This window comes from Dendrobates tinctorius, unplaced genomic scaffold, assembly GCF_039654945.1.
Source record: "Dendrobates tinctorius isolate UK_male_01 unplaced genomic scaffold, ASM3965494v1 ptg000059l, whole genome shotgun sequence".
NCBI classification, from domain to species: domain Eukaryota; kingdom Metazoa; phylum Chordata; class Amphibia; order Anura; family Dendrobatidae; genus Dendrobates; species Dendrobates tinctorius.
In genome coordinates this window covers 3624443-3644222 of record NW_027361727.1, presented here as the reverse complement: position 1 = coordinate 3644222, position 19780 = coordinate 3624443, and the positions used below count along the sequence as shown (strand labels likewise).

The 19780-nt window shown below is 49.2% G+C and overlaps 1 protein-coding gene across 2 annotated transcripts in view; it reads left to right on the top strand.

The window, feature by feature from the left end:
* Positions 1-7058: 7058 nt before the first annotated feature.
* The window catches only part of PRMT3 (protein arginine methyltransferase 3), a 127309-nt gene continuing 114587 nt past the window's right edge, over positions 7059-19780 (top strand). The window contains exons 1-7 of one of the 2 annotated variants that reach the window (XM_073578311.1): positions 7059-7209; positions 9045-9159; positions 9241-9323; positions 13430-13479; positions 13859-13961; positions 14584-14734; positions 17538-17682. In XM_073578311.1, the coding sequence (XP_073434412.1) occupies positions 9308-9323; positions 13430-13479; positions 13859-13961; positions 14584-14734; positions 17538-17682 (465 nt within the window). In that variant the 5' untranslated portion in view covers positions 7059-7209; positions 9045-9159; positions 9241-9307. Of the gene's footprint in view, positions 7210-7236; positions 7433-9044; positions 9160-9240; positions 9324-13429; positions 13480-13858; positions 13962-14583; positions 14735-17537; positions 17683-19780 lie in introns of those variants that run through there. The other variant, XM_073578310.1, reaches the window with a different exon arrangement.

Below are 19780 nucleotides of genomic sequence, written 5' to 3'. Positions count from 1 at the left end.
CTTTTAAAGGAATGTGCCTCCTGATTGTCTCCCGTTGCTCCTGAGCGAGTTGAATCCCTACAATTGGTGGAGAATGCGGGCAGCGGTTCCAAGAAGCACATGTTGCCGTACTGGCGGCTCTGAGCCAGGAGAGCAGACGGTCTGGAAAACCGTGAGTAATACTGACCGGGGTCAGTGAGAAAGAGACTGTGAATTGTGCTAGGGTGTCTATGCAGAGAAGAGGTACCCGAGAACCTGTGTGGCTGACACCAGCAGGTAACGGACAGGAATCCGTGTTGTACTGACCAGGGTCATTGAGTAAGACTGTGTACCTAGAGGGTTCAGTGAGCAAGGTCCTGGAGGGTCTGTGCTGGGAGGTTCTAGGAGAAGAATCGGATCCCTGGAGCACGTGGTATGACCTTGGACCTGGTGAGGCGTGAGTGTTGGGCAGTCTCAAGTGAAGACGGATATCCTGAATAGCACCCGCCGAGCCCCTGGACCTGGTGAGGCCTGTGTGTTGGGAAACCCTGGGAGGAGGGTCGGCTCCCTGAATAGCACCCGGTGCGCCGTGTCTTGGACGGTCTCAGGCGGAGACGGAACGTCCTGAATAGCACACAGACAGGACACGTGAGTTTTTGTGGTGTTTTTTTTTTTTCCTTCTTTTCTCAACTCTGCCTGCGGTGGCTCAGTGGGAGTCAAGAAGGTGACAAGCGGCTTCCTGTAACTCGGCGGGGTTATGAAGGGGACAAGCGGCTTCCGGTAACTCGGCGAAGTTACGAAGGGGACAAGCGGCTTCCTGTAACTCGGCGGGGTTACGAAGAGGACACCAGCCTCTGTGTGAACAGCAACCGGTGGTGTCGGTGATCGGTGACAGCAGGAGCTGTGGTGGTGCCAGCAAGAACCTGTGTGGTATCGTAAGAGACATAAACTGTACTGTGTGAACTGTGGCATAAGAAGTTCTGCAGAACAGACATGGGGAAATCCCGAAAGGGGGTGGTAGCCCAAAAGGGGGTGGAGTCCCAAAAGGGGGTGGTAGCACAAAATGGGTGGAGTCCCAGAAGGGGGCGGTGACCCAAATTGGGGTGGTAACCCAAAAAGAAGTGGAGTCCCACAGGGGGGCGGTGACCCAAATTGGGGTGGTAACCCAAAAAGGGGTGGAGTCCCGGGAGGGGGCGGCGACCCAAATTGGGGTGGTTCAGGAAATGACAGCACTGGTTGCCTCAGTGGGTATGTCTGGGGAACCGCAGTGTGTCTGTATGAGTTTTGAGGAGTGCGGCATGTATTTTCCGGATAATGACGGGCCACAGGTGTGTACCGTGATGCTGCACTGGGAAGGAGTCTCTGGTAGACTGGACTCAGAGAGTCAGGTGACTCTGACAGGAACTTCTCTCGTTTTGTCTCTGACCGAGAAAAACGCCAGGGTTTGCTGTAAACATGGGGTCATGGTGAACTATGCAGTAGACCGAGTAATGATCGAGGGGACCAAAGGTGTTGCGTGCCAAGGGGGCGGGATACCACATGACTTAGTCTATGCCTTGGAGAGGGGCAGGGACTTTGTGTTGTTTGATGATGTATGGTCGAATGAGGGAGACGTTTCTACTGTTGGATTAACAGACATTGAGACGGTGACGCCTCCTAAAGTGGACAGGTCTGATGTAGAAGTGACTGGAAGAAGAAGTACATCTGCCCAACTGACGGACCTGACATCTCGTGATGAGACAGATGGTGGGCTGGGAGATGAGGTGACTGGAGTGGACACACGGTCAGAGGGTAACTGGAGGGTTGACTCGGATGATCGGCGTGACTCAGACTCTAGGGGTGACTGTGGCTCTGAGAGAGAAAGGGAGCACAGACTGGATGAGCTAGAGAAAGAAGTCTTCGAGCCCAAAGGTCACCTGGCATCGTGGCAAGGTCTGAATAAGTCCCTCAGAGAAGAGGTAGGAGTACTAACAGAAACTGTAAGAGGTCTTCTGCGGGACAAGAAGTGGGACGAAGACTTACAGCGGCCAGGCCTGAGTAAGGAACAGGGTGAAGACAAAAAGAAACTGAAAAGTATGGAAGCAGAGGTGATTCGTTTGCAGATGGAGCTTGCTGCTGCAGAGTGTGCTAAAAGACAAGCACAGCAGGAAAGAGATGAACTGGCTGATGTGATTGCCAACAACAGAAGTGAAAGTGCTCTGGCTTTGGAAGAAAAGAGGCGGTTAGAGTCTCGCATTGTTCAGCTTGAAGAAGTGGAGGAAGAACACGGCATCGTTGAATTAGCCAATGACAAGCTGAGAAAGGCCACACTTTCAGGTTGACCAGATGGATGCTGATCTAAAGACAGAACGTAGTAATGGTCAGAAGTATGAGAATGCCCGTGGGCAATTAGTTTGCCAGAATAAGGACTTAGAAGCAAAGGTTGCACTACTGGAGGAACAGCTTGATGCAGAAATTAAAGTGCGACAATCTGCTAGCAAACAAGTACGTCGTACGGAGAAAAAACTGAAGGTTGTACTAAGGCAAATGGATGATGAAAGGCGTAATTCTGAGCAGTACCAAGACCTGGCGGAGGGAAATGATGTGCGTCTGAAACAGTTGAAACGCCAGGTGGAAGAAGCAGAGAAAGAGGCTCAACGTGCCAATACGTTACACCATAGATTTACAGTGTGAACTGGAGGTAACTACAGAGACAGCAGATGCAAAGAACTGTGAGGTTAATGCACTGAAAAGTAAACTTAGATGTGGTGGGGTACCATGTTACAAGACGCTTAGATAGAGAAAGGATGGTGATTAACCAGTGTCTGACGACGCAGACAGACCGTGACTGGATGGCCAAAGCCAATGACCGATATTCTGACCGCTGGAGGCGGGGGAGGTCTAACGTAGGAACGAGGTCGTATGACAGATGGAGACGGTTCTCTCGACCTGTGGGGCAAGGTGTAGTGAGTGCCCGGTCGCGAGACCCTGATGTGATGTTATGTGTTCAACCCCACAAGTTTGAACAGAGAGGGGAGGTATGTGGTGTAGTAACCACTGAGTCCGCTAGGGGGCGCTGTGTGGATGTCCCAGGAGAAAGGATGAATGGCAGAATACGGAATGGCCATAATGTATCCCAAAGTGGGTGGCTTTGGGATGGAGACTTATGTGTTGTTCAGCAATGATATTGCTGAGGTGTTGCTTCAATGTATAAGGGAGAAGTCTCCAGGTAACTAGAGAGATGGGCGGACCTGGTTACCTACAAATCCACCCAGGGGTGTGTTTAAAAGTGTCATAATAAAGTATATGTGTGGCTGTGTGTAATAGGACCTTTAGTGAGGTCATAGCCATGTGATCACCTGTGGGTCTGGTTATGGACCATATAAGCTACCTGAGGTCCGGTCACATGAGTGCATGGATCTGATTGGGCCATGTGGAAGGTCCCGGCAGGCCTATGTGGTGGAAGGTGTGCTACCCTCCTGAAGACCACGTGCTGAGGCTGCTGACCCGGGGAGGCCTATGTAGATTGGCTGTATGTGAGGAGGGATAAGCCTCCTGTGTTTGCTGAGGCTCCGGGACTGAGCCTGAAACAATGGACACTTATACTTACTTTCGCCTGAAGGTAATGTCACACTTAGCGATGCACAAGCGATCCCGACCAGCGATATGACGCGGTCAGGATCGCTGGTGCATCGCTAAGTGGTCACTAGTGAGCTACCACACAGGCAGATCTCACCAGCGACAACGCAGGGGTCGGGGGTCGCTACTTACCTGTCACACTAGGCGATCCTGACATCCTCCCGCCCGGCTCCACGCTCGTCTCTCCACAGGAAGTGCCGCAGGAAGCTGACGATGAGTAACAGTCCAGGATGTTCTCGCGCGATCAGCGATAGCCAGCGGGGGAGCGGGTCGTAGGTAAGTATCAGACATAAGCCTCCTGTGTTTGCTGAGGCTCCGGGACTGAGCCTGAAACAATGGACACTTATACTTACTTTCGCCTGAGCTAAAGGCTATTCCTTATGTTATGTGCTGGTTTATGGGTTATGGAGCAATAAACCCTATGAACTTTTAAAGGAACGTGCCTCCTGATTGTCTCCCGTTGCTCCTGAGCGAGTTAAATCCCTACAATATATATATATATATATATATATATATATATATATATATATATAGTGTATAAATAAAGATTTTCTTTTTATTTGATTGGGCTTGAGCTTCCCTTCTTCATAGGTTTTTGTACATTAGACCAGTCTGTAACCATCGAAAACAATAGATGGAAAATAATGGGGAAAAAAGTCTGCTCACCATCTGTTGCAGCACCTTGCAGGATGAAGTAACTTCGCCTGGAGCCGTCTCAGTCTTGGACGTCAGCAAATAGAAAAGGGTGGGGGAAGAGAACCTCCAGCGATGAAATAAAAAAGGAAAGTAGTCTTTTTAAAAAAAAGAAAAACTTTTATTTGGTGTACTAGTACACTAAAAAGACATGGATCATACCATGATTAAGGCTCTTAGATGAAACGCGTTGGTTGTTCATCCCAGGTTGTGGTGACCAAGATCTATGTCTTTTTTTAACCCCTTAACAACCGCGGATACACCTTTTAACGGCAGCAGTTAAGGATACTTATTCCTCAGTGCCGCTTTTTAACAGCGCTGACAAACAAGTGTATAGCGCCCCCCAGCGTCGAAAATTTTCCTGGGTCTCAGCTACTGAACATGATTCGGGTTGTTTTTTACCGACCCTAGTGTTGCAATCACCTTAAGGGGTGCAGTTTTTAGAATGGTGTCACTTTTGGGTATTTTCTGTTATTCTGACCCCCCCCCCCAAACTCACTTCAAATGTGAGGTGGTCCCTAAAAAAAATGGTTTTGTAAATTTTGCTGGAAAAATGAGAAATTGCTGGTCAACTTTTAACCCTTATAACGTTGTAACGAAAAAAAATTACATTTACAAAATTTTGCTAATGTAACGTCGACATGTGGGAAATGTTATTTATTAACTATTTTGTGTAACAGGACCCTCTAAGGGCACAAAAAGTAAAACTTTGAAAATTGCAAAATTTTCAAAATTTTTGCTACATTTCCTTTTTTTTCATAAACGCAAGTTATACCGAAGTGGTATAATTTCTAACATGAAGTACAATATGTCAAGAAAAAACAGTCTCAGAATCAGTGGGATCTGTTGAGGCATTCCAGAGCTATAACCTCATAAAGTGACAGTGGTCAGAATTGTAAAAATTGGCTTGGTCATTAATTACCAAATTGGCTCTGTCACTAAGGGGTTAATGTAAAATGTACCAAATAAAAGTTTTTAATTTCTTTACAAAAATATTACTTTCCTTTTTGATTTCACCGCTGGAGGTTCTCTTCCCCAACCCTTTTCAATCTGCGACCATCGTTGCTTCCAAAAGTGGGACTTGTCTCTGAAAAGGACAGACTTCCATTACTGTCTTGTTCTGCACAATGATGGCCTATGAGAGCGGTGATGTGAGGTCAGTGAATGCCTTCATGAGGGCACATAGTGAGAGGCAGCGTCGACTACACGTGCCACAGTGAGGTGCACAACAAATAGCGTGAGGACGCAGCGTCGACTACACGTGTCACAGCGAGGTGCACGACTAATAGTATGAGGACACAACATCAACTACAGGTTTCACACCGAGGTGCATGACTAATAGTGTGAGGAAGCAGCATCGACCACGTGTCACAGCGAGGTGCACGACTAATAGTATGAGGACACAACATCAACTACAGGTGTCACAGCGAGGTGAATGACTAATAGTATGAGGACACAACATCAACTACAGGTGTCACAGCGAGGTGCATGACTAATAGTGTGAGGAAGCAGCATCGACCACGTGTCACAGCGAGGTGCACGACTAATAGTGTGAGGACACAACATCAACTACAGGTGCCACAGCGAGGTGCACGACTAAGGCTATGTGCACACGCTGCGGATTGGTCTGCAGATTTGTATCTGCGGAACCGCAGGTAAAATGACCTGCGGTTTTACCTGCGGATTGGCCAGCGGTTTATCACATCTACAATGGAGGAGATGGTAAACCGCAGCAGAATCCACAGAAAAGAAGTCACGTCATTTCTTTCTGCGGATTCAAAACCGCAGCTTTTCCACAGTTAAAAATCCGCAGCATGTGCACAGCAGATTGTAAATCCCATAGACTTACATGCTACTGTACACTGTCTGCAGAACTGCTGCAGATCCGCAGCGGGCAAAACCGCAGCAAAAACCGCAGCGTGTGCACATAGCCTAATAGTGTGAGGAAGCAGCATCGACCACGTGTCACAGTGAGGTGCACGACTAATGAGGACACAGTGTCGACCACAGGTGTCACAGCAAGGTGGTGCACAACAAAGGCCGGTTTCACGTCAGTGTCTCCGGTACGTGTAGTGACAGTTTTCTCATGTACCGGAGACACTGACACACATAGACACATTCTCATGAATGTGTCTCTGCAGATGTCAGCGTGTTTTCACGGCCCGTGTGTCCGTTTCTGTGCAACAGCACGGATCACACGGACCCATACAAGTCAATGGGTCCGTGTAAACACGTACCACACACGGATGCTGTCCGTGTGCGATCCGTGTCCGTTTTTAAAACTCAAAGGGTTAACATTAAAAATAATTTTTCAAAATCACTGACACAGGCACACGGACAGCACACGGATGGTACACACGGACGTACAGATAGCACACGGATGTCACAAGGATGACCTCCGTATGCACACGGACACGGATAGCTCCGGTACCGGAATTATCTGGACGTGTGAAACTGCCCTAATAGTGTGAGGAAACAGCGTCGTCTTACAGGTGCATACTAAAACCCTCATAGCTTACCAAATCTAAATCTACCATAGGTATAGACATAGGGTTTTAGTAATTTCCCGTCGTCTACGTGTCACACTGAGGTGCGTGAGTGGAATATTTTGTTGCGGTTAATAGGTGAAGGGATCCTGTCAGATGTAATTTGTTGCCCACGTTTTACTTTCGTAGATTGAACGTTTCTGAATGCGGTAATACTTGAAGTGAAAACCACAGTGTCCTAGGAGCTCACCCTGCAGTCGGGCTCCGCAGTAGGACCAGGACGGCGGCTTATAAGAGGAGCAAGATGGCGGCCTGCAGGAGGAGCAAGATGGCGGCCTGCAGGAGGAGCAAGAGGGAGGCCTGCTGAGGCCCTAGCTGCTATGACAACCCATCGTGTAGCGGGGCGGGGCCACTGTCTGACTGATGCCCGGGGTACACGGCCTTTAGTAAGCAGGTGAGCCCTGACTGCTCGGGCCAGCGCTGTGTGCGGCGGACGGTACAGTCAGGAATCGATCCATTAGAATCCGAGCCTTATTCTACGGCGGCACAATCCGACCACATGACCGGTCACATAACAGTGACGTCATCAAAGGTCCTTTACAGCTTTAGTCATAACAAATCTGGTGGGCGGGGCATCGATTTGCCAGAACCCAAGATGGCGCAGCATAGAGCGGCATGTGAGTGGCCGGGATGTCACTATGTTATTTGGGGGGGAATATAGGATGCTGTGCTGACACTTGTTGTTCTACAACATATGGAGATTCAGTGACTCGAATATATATATATATATATATATATATATATATATGCTAAATATGTTTGCGCTCAAAAAGTGACGCTCCTGAGAGAGCAAGTGGCCGGGGTTGTGTGCGCGGAGGGGACATCCCTTCCCCCGTCACGCCGGGGTTGTGTGCGCGGAGGGGACATCCCTTCCCCCGTCACGCCGGGGTTGTGTGCGCGGAGGGGACATCCCTTCCCCCGTCACGCCGGGGTTGTGTGCGCGGAGGGGACATCCCTTCCCCCGTCACGCCGGGGTTGTGTGCGCGGAGGGGACATCCCTTCCCCCGTCACGCCGGGGTTGTGTGCGCGGAGGGGACGTCCCTTCCCCCGTCACGCCGGGGTTGTGTGCGCGGAGGGGACATCCCTTCCCCCGTCACGCCGGGGTTGTGTGCGCGGAGGGGACGTCCCTTCCCCCGTCACGCCGGGGTTGTGTGCGCGGAGGGGACGTCCCTTCCCCCGTCACGCCGGGGTTGTGTGCGCGGAGGGGACGTCCCTTCCCCCGTCACGCCGGGGTTGTGTGCGCGGAGGGGACGTCCCTTCCCCCGTCACGCCGGGGTTGTGTGCGCGGAGGGGACGTCCCTTCCCCCGTCACGCCGGGGTTGTGTGCGCGGAGGGGACGTCCCTTCCCCCGTCACGCCGGGGTTGTGTGCGCGGAGGGGACGTCCCTTCCCCCGTCACGCCGGGGTTGTGTGCGCGGAGGGGACGTCCCTTCCCCCGTCACGCCGGGGTTGTGTGCGCGGAGGGGACGTCCCTTCCCCCGTCACGCCGGGGTTGTGTGCGCGGAGGGGACGTCCCTTCCCCCGTCACGCCGGGGTTGTGTGCGCGGAGGGGACGTCCCTTCCCCCGACACGCCGGGGTTTTGTGCGCGGAGGGGACGTCCCTTCCCCCGTCACGCCGGGGTTGTGTGCGCGGAGGGGACATCCCTTCCCCCGTCACGCCGGGGTTGTGTGCGCGGAGGGGACATCCCTTCCCCCGTCACGCCGGGGTTGTGTGCGCGGAGGGGACATCCCTTCCCCCGACACGCCGGGGTTGTGTGCGCGGAGGGGACATCCCTTCCCCCGTCACGCCGGGGTTGTGTGCGCGGAGGGACATCCCTTCCCCCGTCACGCCGGGGTTGTGTGCGCGGAGGGGACATCCCTTCCCCCGTCACGCCGGGGTTGTGTGCGCGGAGGGAACTTACTCCCTTCCCGTCACAGCGGGGTTGTGTGCGCGGAGGGAACTTACTCCCTTCCCGTCACAGCGGGGTTGTGTGCGCGGAGGGAACTTACTCCCTTCCCGTCACGGCGGGGTTGTGTGCGCGGAGGGAACTTACTCCCTCCCCGTCACGGCATGGTTGTGTGTGCAACTTCCTCACTCCCCATCATGCCAGGGGTTGTGTGCACAGACACGGAGGGGACTTCCTCCCTCCCCTTCATGCCGGGGTTGTGTGTGCAGAGGGAAGATCCCGCGGTGATATACAGAGATCCCTTCACCCGATTTGTTACTGATCTGTAGTTTCTTGTGTTTCAGCTCTAAATGATGTTGAGTTTGAGGACATACCGGATCTGTCGGATGATGATGGCGCATGGGATGATGAGGATGATGGGGGTGCTGGTGTAGAGGTCCGGTGTCTGTTCTGTGACAGGTACGTACAGTAAAGAGCCCACTTGTGTATTCCCACATGTGCTTGATATTTGGCGTGATCAGCGGCTTTTCTTCTCCTCAGGAGACACTCGTCACCAGAAGAGACCTTCTCCCACTGCCGCTCCCAGCATCGGTTTGACATCCAGCAGATGATCTCCTTGCACGGTACTCAGTCTGTGCTCCGCTATTAATGTCCACTAGGGGGCGTCTTTTATGACAATTTTGGAGAAGCCCCAGTGATTGTGAAATCATTAAACCACAAAGACCTCTGCAGCAGATCTGTCTTCTGTGCTGTCACAATGTAAATTATAAATACGATGACATAAGTTTGCCATTACCTGCCGTGAACAATGTAAAAACAAAACCCAAAAAACAATGGTTTTGCTTTTTTTCTGAATTTTTTTGTTCCAATACATGATATTTCTTGTCCAGCAAAAAAGCAACAACAATTCTTCATATGACCATGCCAATAGAAAAATAAGGTTTCGCTCTTCGAAGAGGGGATTAAATAAAACTGCATAGGCATAAAGTGATGCCTTTTTGACCCAGGCGTTGTAGTCAACGAAGCCTGGGTCAGGGAGATCGTAACCACCGATTACAAAATAGAGATTTCTTCTCTGCCTGCCGGCGCTTCTTTAAGTCCTGCCCCCCCCAAGGGTCTGGGATTCTGTCATGCCATCTATTCCCTTCTCCCTCCAGGCAGTCGTCATCGTACCCATCCCTGCTCAGGAGTGCTTCTCAGGTTTCTATTCAATCCTTTACATGGTCCCAAAGAAAGACACCTTAGTCTGCCTGATCCAGTACCTCGAACTCTTAAACTGGCAGGTTAATTTCCCACACTTCAAAATGCAGTCCATCCGTTGGATGATTGCCTATGTGGCAGTGAGGAATTCTTCATGGTGAACATTCAAGATGCCTACCTCCACACTCCAATTTGCTCAGAACATAAGGTTACTTTCCCACGGTCAGTAAATGCTGCAGGTTGGACACTGCGTTCATCCGCAGCTTCCAACCCGCAGTGTCCAGATGTTACATCATAGTGGATGGAATTCCAAGAAATCCCATGTCCACTATGCGTGCACCAATGCCTACGCATCACCCACGGAGATGGAAATGCTGTGCGTCTCTCCGGATCGGAGCATGTCTATTTACCTTGCGGAGACTTGAGATAAATCTGCAAGATAAATGTCAGCCGTACAATGTATTGGATGTGGTGATTCCGCAAGGTTCAATAAACACATGCGGAATCACCTGCATTCAAAAGTTGGCAGCGCTTTGGACTCATTGGACATGTGCTGCGTCCAAAGTGCTGCCAATTACTGACCGTGTGCACCCGGCCTAAGAGATTTCTGTTTCCCAGTCCATGGTTCCCACTACCAGTTCACAGCTCCCTTCGGTCTAGCCTCAGCGCTCAGAGTGATCATGAAGGTCATGGCGGCAGTCATGGCCGTTCTTTGCCCCAAAGGGATAGTAATTCCTTATCTCAACTACTTCCTGTTAAATGCCCCGTTCTACCTGGACTGTTGTGAGAGCTTTCAGACCACTCTCGACACATGCGCCTTGGCTGACTCAACAATACAGCAAAGTCATCTATGATCCCAGTCCAGCACCTAGTCTTCCAAGGATTGCTATTTTACACTGCTCGCTCCAGGGTCTATCTTCCAGAAATAAAGAAATCCGCACTGCTCCCTGGAATTCGCTCTCTCAGGTGTCCTTCGCCCTGTTCCCTTCATCTCTGCATGAGTGTGCTAGGCAAGATGGTTGCAGCAATGTAAGCCGTCCTTTATGCGTCATTTCACACGTGCCCCTTGCAGCTGGTCCTCCTGTCAGCATGGCACAAGAGGATATCCTCCCTGGACCATCCCCATTTTCCTGCCTCTTTGAGCGAGGCAGTCTCTAGCCTGGTGACCTCTCCCTTCTTCCCTTTGGCACAGGAGATCATTTCTCCCTCTCCACTGGCAGATTGTAACAATTGATACCAGCCTTCTCTGATGGGGGGCTGTCTTCCTTTGACACACAGTCCAGGGGAGCAAAAACTCCCGGGAGACTTCTCATCCCATTAACATTCTGGAATTCTGAGCCATCTACCTCTCTCTCCTTCACTGACAGAACTTGCTAGTGGATCGCGCAGTAAGCATTCAATCTGACAATGCCACGGCCATGGCATATACCAACAATCAGCAGAACATAGAGCAATTCCATCAGATCAGAAGTCTCTCGGATTCTGTCTTGGGCCAAAAGACATGTCGGCAATCTCAGCGGAACACATTCCAGGGGTGGACAACTTGTCTGCCGAATTCCTAAGTCGTCTGGGCCTCGCCTCAGTTGAGTGGTCCCTTAAAACATCTGTGTTCATCCAAAACTTTCTGAGGTGAAGCAACCCCAACATCCACATCCCAGATGAACAAAAACGTTCCCCGTTTCATGTCAAGGTCTCGCGACCTCTTGGCAGTTGGAGCCAACGCCCTGGTCTTTCCCTGGTCTCCGTTCCACCTTTCGTTCTTGTTCCCACCACTCTCTCTAATTTCCAAACTCATCAAGAAGATCAATGCCGAATGGATGGGGTACCAGTCATTGTCGTGGCTCCAGACTGCCCCAAAAGAGCATGGGACGAAGAGTTGGTCAACATGCTTGCAGACGTCCCCTGGAAACTCCTGGATCGCCCAGACCTGCTCTCTCAGCGTTCCCTCTTCCAGAATTCTCAGTCTCTTAATTTAATGGCCTGGCTATTGAAGCCTCAGTCTTGAGAGAAGCAAGATTCTCTTCTCAGGAAATCTAGACCATGATCAAGGCAAGAAAGCCCTCATCCTCTCGCATTTCTCATCAGACATGGAAAGCCATCTTTCGCTGGTGCGATTGCAGTCAGACAGCCCCCATGTCCACTTCTCTGCCTTCTCTCCTTGCATTCCTATAGTCAGGCTTAGAGTCTGGGTTGTCTCTCATTTCTCTCAAGGGTCAGGTCTCTACACTCTCACTCCTGTTCCAACGGAACTTGGCCTCCCGTCCCCAGGTCAAGACCTTCCTACAGGAAGTTGCTCGCTTAGTTCTTCCACATCATTCCTCGTGGGACCTTTAACCTTGTCTTGAGTGTCCTTCAGGGACCTTCCTTTGAATCCGTTTGAGACATCGCCCTCTCTCTTCTCTCCTGGAAAGTTTGTTGCTGGTTGCCATCACCTCATCATGTGGGTTTTAGAACTAGTGGCCCTCTCATGTCTCTCTCCCTTTTTTGCCCTTCACCAGGACAAGTAGTTCTACGACCAGTCTCTTCCTCACTCCTCAAGGTAGTTTCTCAACGATGACATCGCCCTTCCATCCTATCCTTCCTTATCCCTTCCTATGGAACAGTCCCTCCACAAGCTGGACCTGGTCAGAGCCTTACATCTGTACCTCTCAAGAGCAACATCCTTCAGAAGCTACGATTCCTTGTTTTATGATTCCTGAAGGTCGTTGCAATCCCATCCTCCAAGTCTACTATTGCTTGCAAGTTCCGCTCTGCCGTATTGGAGGCATAGAAGTATAGAATTGACGACCCCACCGGTAGTGAGGGCTCATTGCCCATGTGGTGGGGGCTTTTTGGTCCATTCACCACCAGGCCTCTGCAACCCAGATCTGCATGGGTGCTATCTGATCTTCCCTTCATACCTTTTTCCTGATGCGAGTCTAGATAGAAAGGTTCTGCAGGCGGTGGTCGTCTGTCACGATACCTGATCTGGGTATGTTATTCTGTTCCCTCCCTTGGACTACTTTTGAACGTCCCATAGTTTCCTGTGACCACAATGAAGTGGAGAAAAAGAAGGTTTTAGGTACTCAACGTAAAATCTCTTTCTCAGAACCTTCATCAGCACCCACCCTCTGCCTGAGTCACTGAGCTCACTGATTGGCTGCAGAGCTATCGACGTGACGTCAGTGCTGCAGACACTTGCAGCAGCAATGGAGGATGAGTAAAGCTCAGTTTGTTTTGTTTTTTTTGTAACTGGGAATAGCTTTCCAAAATTATCCCCTTTAAGCTCACAGAGGATCGTTTAGCACCAAATTGTAAATTGATTGACAGCAAGCAGAGCTCCTAAAAGGTCTAAATTGATATTCAATGTATATATCACAAAATTGCAGAACCTACTTAAATATTACGTTATCTGATTGGGTGCATTTGTGTTATGACATAAGGACGTTGCGGACCCCCCCTCTATACTTTCCTGTGTATGTGTACCACCCCTTGAGACACCTGGTTTCAGTTTTATTACATGTGTCATTGCATTGTTGTGTTGTTTTAGGTCTTGATTTCTATGGATTCGTTAAACTCATCAACTTCATCCGATCTACGGTAAGTGTCTCCAGCTTCTCAGGACTATGATGGTCTTTCTGTATGAACCGATATCTTCCCATTCACGAGCGCCAGGTGACTTTACCTCGTTTTGTGGCCAGTTTTCAATGGCCGACGGGTGCTACTGATGAGAATATGAGAACAGAAGAGTCGCTAATAAGTTTGCTATATCCCCATTCAGCGTTCTGTAATTGGCAGCATGTCTCCTGATTATATCGGTGATGTGCTCTCGATACTGGTGATCTTTATGCCAGCTAAAATGATACAATCTCTCACTTTGCCAGCATGTTTATATGGTCCAATGGTTTAGCCACGCTCAATGGCGTGGCAAAACATTTTGTTTTGTCTCCCTGTGATTTTGCTTGATGTTTTTATGCAGAGCTGCTCTGCGGAGAGCCTCGACAACGTGACCAACCCTAAACCCTGGGACAAGGAAGCATACTTCAAACCAGTCATCCCAGATGATGGATTACTTCAGTATGGTAAGGGTCTGGTACAAATATTGCATCATCATTCCCATTATCCGCCATCTAATAATCCATAACCTCCGATATCTGCCTCCTGGAAAGTGGAGATAAATGCTCCGATTATGTGAAATTGTGCCATGTGATACTGGGTCATTATAACCATGAATTATCATTCCTGATTGCTTGCTCTTACTCTGAAGAACTAGAAAGCTTTTTGAGGAAACGCAACTGTATACAGAGCATCTATGTCGACATCACATTGTCAGTGGAGCATGCTCCGTCTTAGCTTTAACAGGTTGTGCAGTCCCATGTGAATATAGCGTAATCATTGTATAACGCAAATATGCTGCAACTTTACTACATAACATAATAACATTTCACCATGTGAACATTGTTTGCATTCAGAAGCCAAAAACTTGTCCTGGCGAGACCCCGCTCTCGCTGTCGGTGGCGAGACCCCGCTGTCGGTGGCGAGACCGCGCTCTCTTTATGTTGATCATCTGCCCTGTTGTGTTGCCAAATTCTATAAACTTAAGGACAAATGGGTTTCCTCCACTCTATGTTGTCGGTCATCTAATTTCCTTTTTACAGCCCTACGTTTTCTCCCTCTCTTTTTTTTTTCTTTGTCTCTGGTCAGATTTTGAAGAAATGGAGCATGACCAACAAACCCCCAACACAAACGAGGCCGCCTGCCCATCAGTCCATGAACGGTTAAAGCAGATGGAAATCCGGGCGCAGGAAGCAGAGGCCAACCTGGCAAACGCGCTTCAAGAGCTTGATAGAATGAGGTTTGTCGTTGTGTTGAGTGGTGTTTAAAGGGGACGTCTACCCAGAATACAGAGGGTTAAACCTGAGGCCGGTAGACCTTTACCTGGCTGTTATGGCATTTACGGGGCAGTGAAATTAAATTTGCCTACGGTATAACTTGTCCCCCGTGAGCTCAGTCTTGATGGTGTTGTTTAGTGGGATCAGTTTTTGTCTTATAAAGATCAGAATTTACAGGTGTCTGCCCAGTATTCGGTGTTGGGGTAGAGGGGAACTGTCGCCAACTTTATCTTCATAAAATAATGTGTGCAAAGAAGCTGAGGGTTGTCATACGGCCCCATGGAGGAGATCACAGCGTTAGTGATGAGTGAAGTGCTGGGATAAAGCGTTCTCAGATCATGCTCGTGTGCTGAGTGTCTTCGGTGTGCTCGAATAATATGTTCGAGTTCCCAATACTGCATGTCTCATGGCTGTTCGACAGCTGCAATACATGCAGAGATTGCCTAACAAACAGGTAATCCCTACATGTGTTGCAGCTGCCGAAAAGCCTTGAGACATGTAGCCTCAGGGACTCAAACATATTATCCGAGCATTCTGAAGTCACTTAGCACGTGAGCATGCTCAGAAAACGCCTTATCCCAGCACGCTCGCTCATCTCTACACAGCGTTCACAATCTCGCAGGTATCTTGTTCTGCTGGCAAATGATCAGCCAGGGCGACTTCTGTTCACCTGGATCTACTGCCCCATTCACATGGCCGCGTTTCTTATGTTTATATTATATTCTTCAGGTACATGCAGTACTCCGTCGCCTCCTCCGTCGCCTCCTCCGTCGCCTCCTCCGTCGCCTCCTCCGTCGCCTCCTCCGTCGCCTCCTCCGTCGCCTCCTCCGTCGCCTCCTCCGTCGCCTCCTCCGTCGCCTCCTCCGTCGTCTCCGTCGTCTCCTCCGACGTCTCCGTCGTCTCCTCCGACGTCTCCGTCTCTTCTGTCATCTCCTTCTCCGTCTTCTCCTTCTTCTCCATCGTCTCCTCCTCCCGCGTCTCCTCCTCCATCATAAAATTCATGTTTTTTATTGGGGGGGGGTGACAGTTTTGGAATAGATAAAATCCGTGTTTTTTGTCAGTGGGGGCATATCAGTACCAAATTTCTATAGCTTTATAGTGTTTTTTTTTTTTTTCTTTTGCCTTATAAATGACACATTAGTTGTATAGTACTTCCAGTTGTGGCAATACGTGCATATATTATTATTTTTTACTCATAAAGCATTTTTAATGGGGCACAGTTTCATATTTAATTTTTTATGTTTCTAAACAGTTTATATATTTTTTTATTTTTTGTTTCTATATATTCAATTAGGGGACTTGGTCATGTGACTGATTAATTACTGACATATTACCCTTTTATACTCCTGTAATGCTGCAGGAAGGGTCTAAAAGGGTTAAAAAGATGGGAAAACATTGAAGGGGGCGTTTACTATTAGTCCCTTAGCTACCATGTAAACCCATTGACCTGCTGCAGCTGTATCGCTGGAATTTGTCGTGCGTTCTCTGCTAGATTGAGCATCCATCTATACAACTGCTTAAGGGGTTAAAAGGCCGAAATCTGAGTTATCTCTCATTCAAGCCATTACAGCTGACACCCGCCGCAGACTGTCCAGCGCCTGCTCCCTGCAGCAAGTACAGTAAGTGTACAGTAGAAGTTGCCAGGGGGTTAAAGGGAACCTGTCACCTCGTTTTTGAGCAATGAGCTGCGGCCACTGCCTTTCAGTTCTTATCTACAGCATTCTGTAATGCTGTAGATAAGCACCCGATCTAACCCGGAAGATAAGAAAACCAAGTTTTATTATAGTCACCCGGGGGGGGCGGTTCTGTCCGGTCTGATGAGTGTCGCAGGTCCGGGTCCGGCGCCTCCCATCTTCATGCGATGTCATCCTCTTTGCTTTGTGTCGTGGCTCCTGCGCAGGCGTACTGATCTGCCCTGTTGAGGGCAGAGCATATTCCTGCAGTGCACAGGCGCTGGGCCTCTCTGACCTTTCCCAGCGCCTGCGCACTGCAGTACTTGTCTTTGCCCTCAACAGGGCAGATCAGTACGCCTGCGCAGGAGCACGGCACGAAGCAAGTAGGATGAAGACATCGCCTGAAGATAGGAGGCGTCGGACCCGGACCTGCGACACCCATTGGACCGGCCCGGCCCTGGGTGAGTATAATAAAACTTGTTTTTCTTATCTTCCAGGTTAGATCGGGTGCTTATCTACAGCATTATAGAATGCTGTAGATAAGCCCTGAAAGGCAGTGGCCACAGCTTATAACAGAAAAACAAGGTGACAGGTTCCCTTTAATGGAAAACCTGCTCAAATATGTGGCATAAAATGGTTGCTCTCAGAAACAGCGCCACACCTGACCACAGGTGGTGACTGGTATTATAACTCGGCTCCATTGAATTGAGCGGCACTGCACTACTGTGCACAACCCGCGGTCTCAGGTGGCGCTTGTTTTTTATTTTTATAGAAAGACACCACATTAAGAAATCCTCAGTTTTTTTTTTTCTAGAGACTATTTAATGCCAGTTCTGATCACAGTTGACTTTCTAATGACTGGAGTACAGAAACGCTGACATAAAGGACAATTTCTCCTCCCTTTATTTCATGGAGGTAAAACCGGTGACAGGTCGATAGTAGTCACAGTTCACCCTCTGGCCAGCAGGGGGCGGCAGTGCTTGCGGCAGTTCCCCTATGGAGTCGTCCCATCTGCGGCGCCGGTTTGTCCTCATCTCTTCATTTCCACGGTTCAGTAATCCTGTCTCGGGGGGATGTTTGAAATTGATTACAGACAAGTTGCGCAGGATTTTGTGATGAACGCAGATGTCAGATGTGGTTCGTCTTCCGCTGGGGCCATCGCAGACCTGGATGAGAATGAGGACGGCGCGTACTTCGGCTCCTACGGGCACTTCGGGATACATGAAGACATGTTAAAGGTTAGAGAAGAACACGGGCGCTGGGACTTTTTATTCCAAGAGGGTTAATCATACAACACGATGATGATGATTAGAAAACATGCTCCCGACAGCGGAGGTGTCTGACGTTCTCTACCTACCTGAAACTATACAGTTTATATCTGTGTCAGGGAAAGCTGGGTGACAGCCAGTGAGGCTGAATCAAGCCTTACAATGATTGTTGCCCTCTGTGACCAAACCCTGCAGTGATCCAATATGACGTATGCGTCACCGAATAGTCTAGCAGGTTGTAATTTTTTAGCATGATCTGTTTCTGGGAAAGTTGGGTGGCAACCATTTTGGCTGCTACTACAATTAAATTGTTGATTAAAGGGGTTATCCGGCTCCACTCACTTCCAGATCAAGACATTGCCGGATCGTGTCAGCGAGCGTTTGAGCATATCCATCTTAGTATACGGTGTGTGATACATGCCACTTGCACACATGACATCATTCGCCTCCTGAGTCCGATTACCCCTGTAATCAAGGCATAAATGAACAGATTTGCCATTCAGGAGTCTCTGGAAAGCTGGGTTACCATCACCACTGTGGGAGCAGTAGTGAAAAGTTGTGATGCATCTCGGAAGCTGGGAAAGCTGAGTGTTCCCATCTTAATTATGACTTTGATTGCTGGGGGTCCAACTTATGAGACTGCCGTATTTTTTTGTCCCCAGCGGCGCTCACGACCATCTTGCAGCTGGCAACATTGACTTGCTTATAATGCTCCCATGCAGAGGAGGAACTGAGAAGGGTTTCAGCGCTGTGTCCCCCTCATCTTCAGGATTGGTGGGGGTCTCAGGATGGACCCCCAGCAATCATAAAGTGATGTCATATCCTAGAGATAAGCCATCGCCTACGGAGATGAGAATACCCCTTTAATGTTGCATGTCGGACCAGCAGCAATAAGATGGTCAGGTGCTGGCTAAATATGGAATTGCTATTTATGCAATTTCCTAAAACAGTGCAGGTACAATCCTAAAGTGACGACGTATAATCGTCACATGAAATTCACAGCAGAGATTCCTGAAATTGTCTTTTATTACGTCGGACTCGTCTCCGTTGTTAGCGGGTAGAAATGTCACATTTTGGGTCGATTGCCCTTTAAATTTGTCCGCTCCCATGGGGGAGTCGTATTTAGCAGTTTCCCTCCTGCCTCGTGCACGTGGCGGTTATCTGCACAGGAACAATGAGGAACACGGCCGCGGGGATGCGCTGAATTTCCCCGTGTCGCAGCGCCACACCTCGTGTAGGTACAGCCCAGTGGTCTTTCTGTCCAAGGGGGGCGATAAATAACCCAAAATGTATGATCTATGGAAGCTGCAATAAGACATTTGCTCATAAATCAAGGAAAACCTTGAGCGGCGTCCTCAATCTACAGAAATCCTCTCCAAGCATTTATCCACCCCCCGACAGGATCCGCAGAGCGCGGCGCAGCCGCTGTAGAAAAAGAGAACGCTTCGGAATCTTCACATCGCTACAACGTAACGGAGCGGTGCGAGAATGTAAACGTGAGGATCCGACCTGCGTGGATGGGAAATCCTGATCTGCGGATCATTGAGAGCCGGAAATACTTTCCACTGCTACATCTTAATATATGTGAGAAAACAAAAGACAAAAAACAGATATCCTGAACTAAAAAGTAAAAAATATACTGCAAATAATGCATAAAGGTAGTAATAATAATAAGGGTATTTAGTAGACATAATTTTGATCAAAATAATGCACAAGCCATCCCGCCACGTCACGGCAACCCTTGTGGGACAGTCCCTACTCTAGTATTTAAAACCTTTTCACTTGCCAAGTGACGTGAATGTGAATAAGGATCGAGCGGCTGAACCACTAGTAACAGCTTAGGCCAGACTGGATGGCTTTCCCAGCTCAGAAAAAGGGCGGTCACACCCATATATGCACTGAATGCACAATGAAATGAATAAAAAACAAATCTGAACTGAGAAAAGTAAGTTAATGTGTATGCACAATGTAAGTGCATATTAACACATGACCATTAACCAGAGAAAACAAAAAACACAAATATCCTGAACTAAAAAGTAAAAAATATACTGCAAATAATGCATAAAGG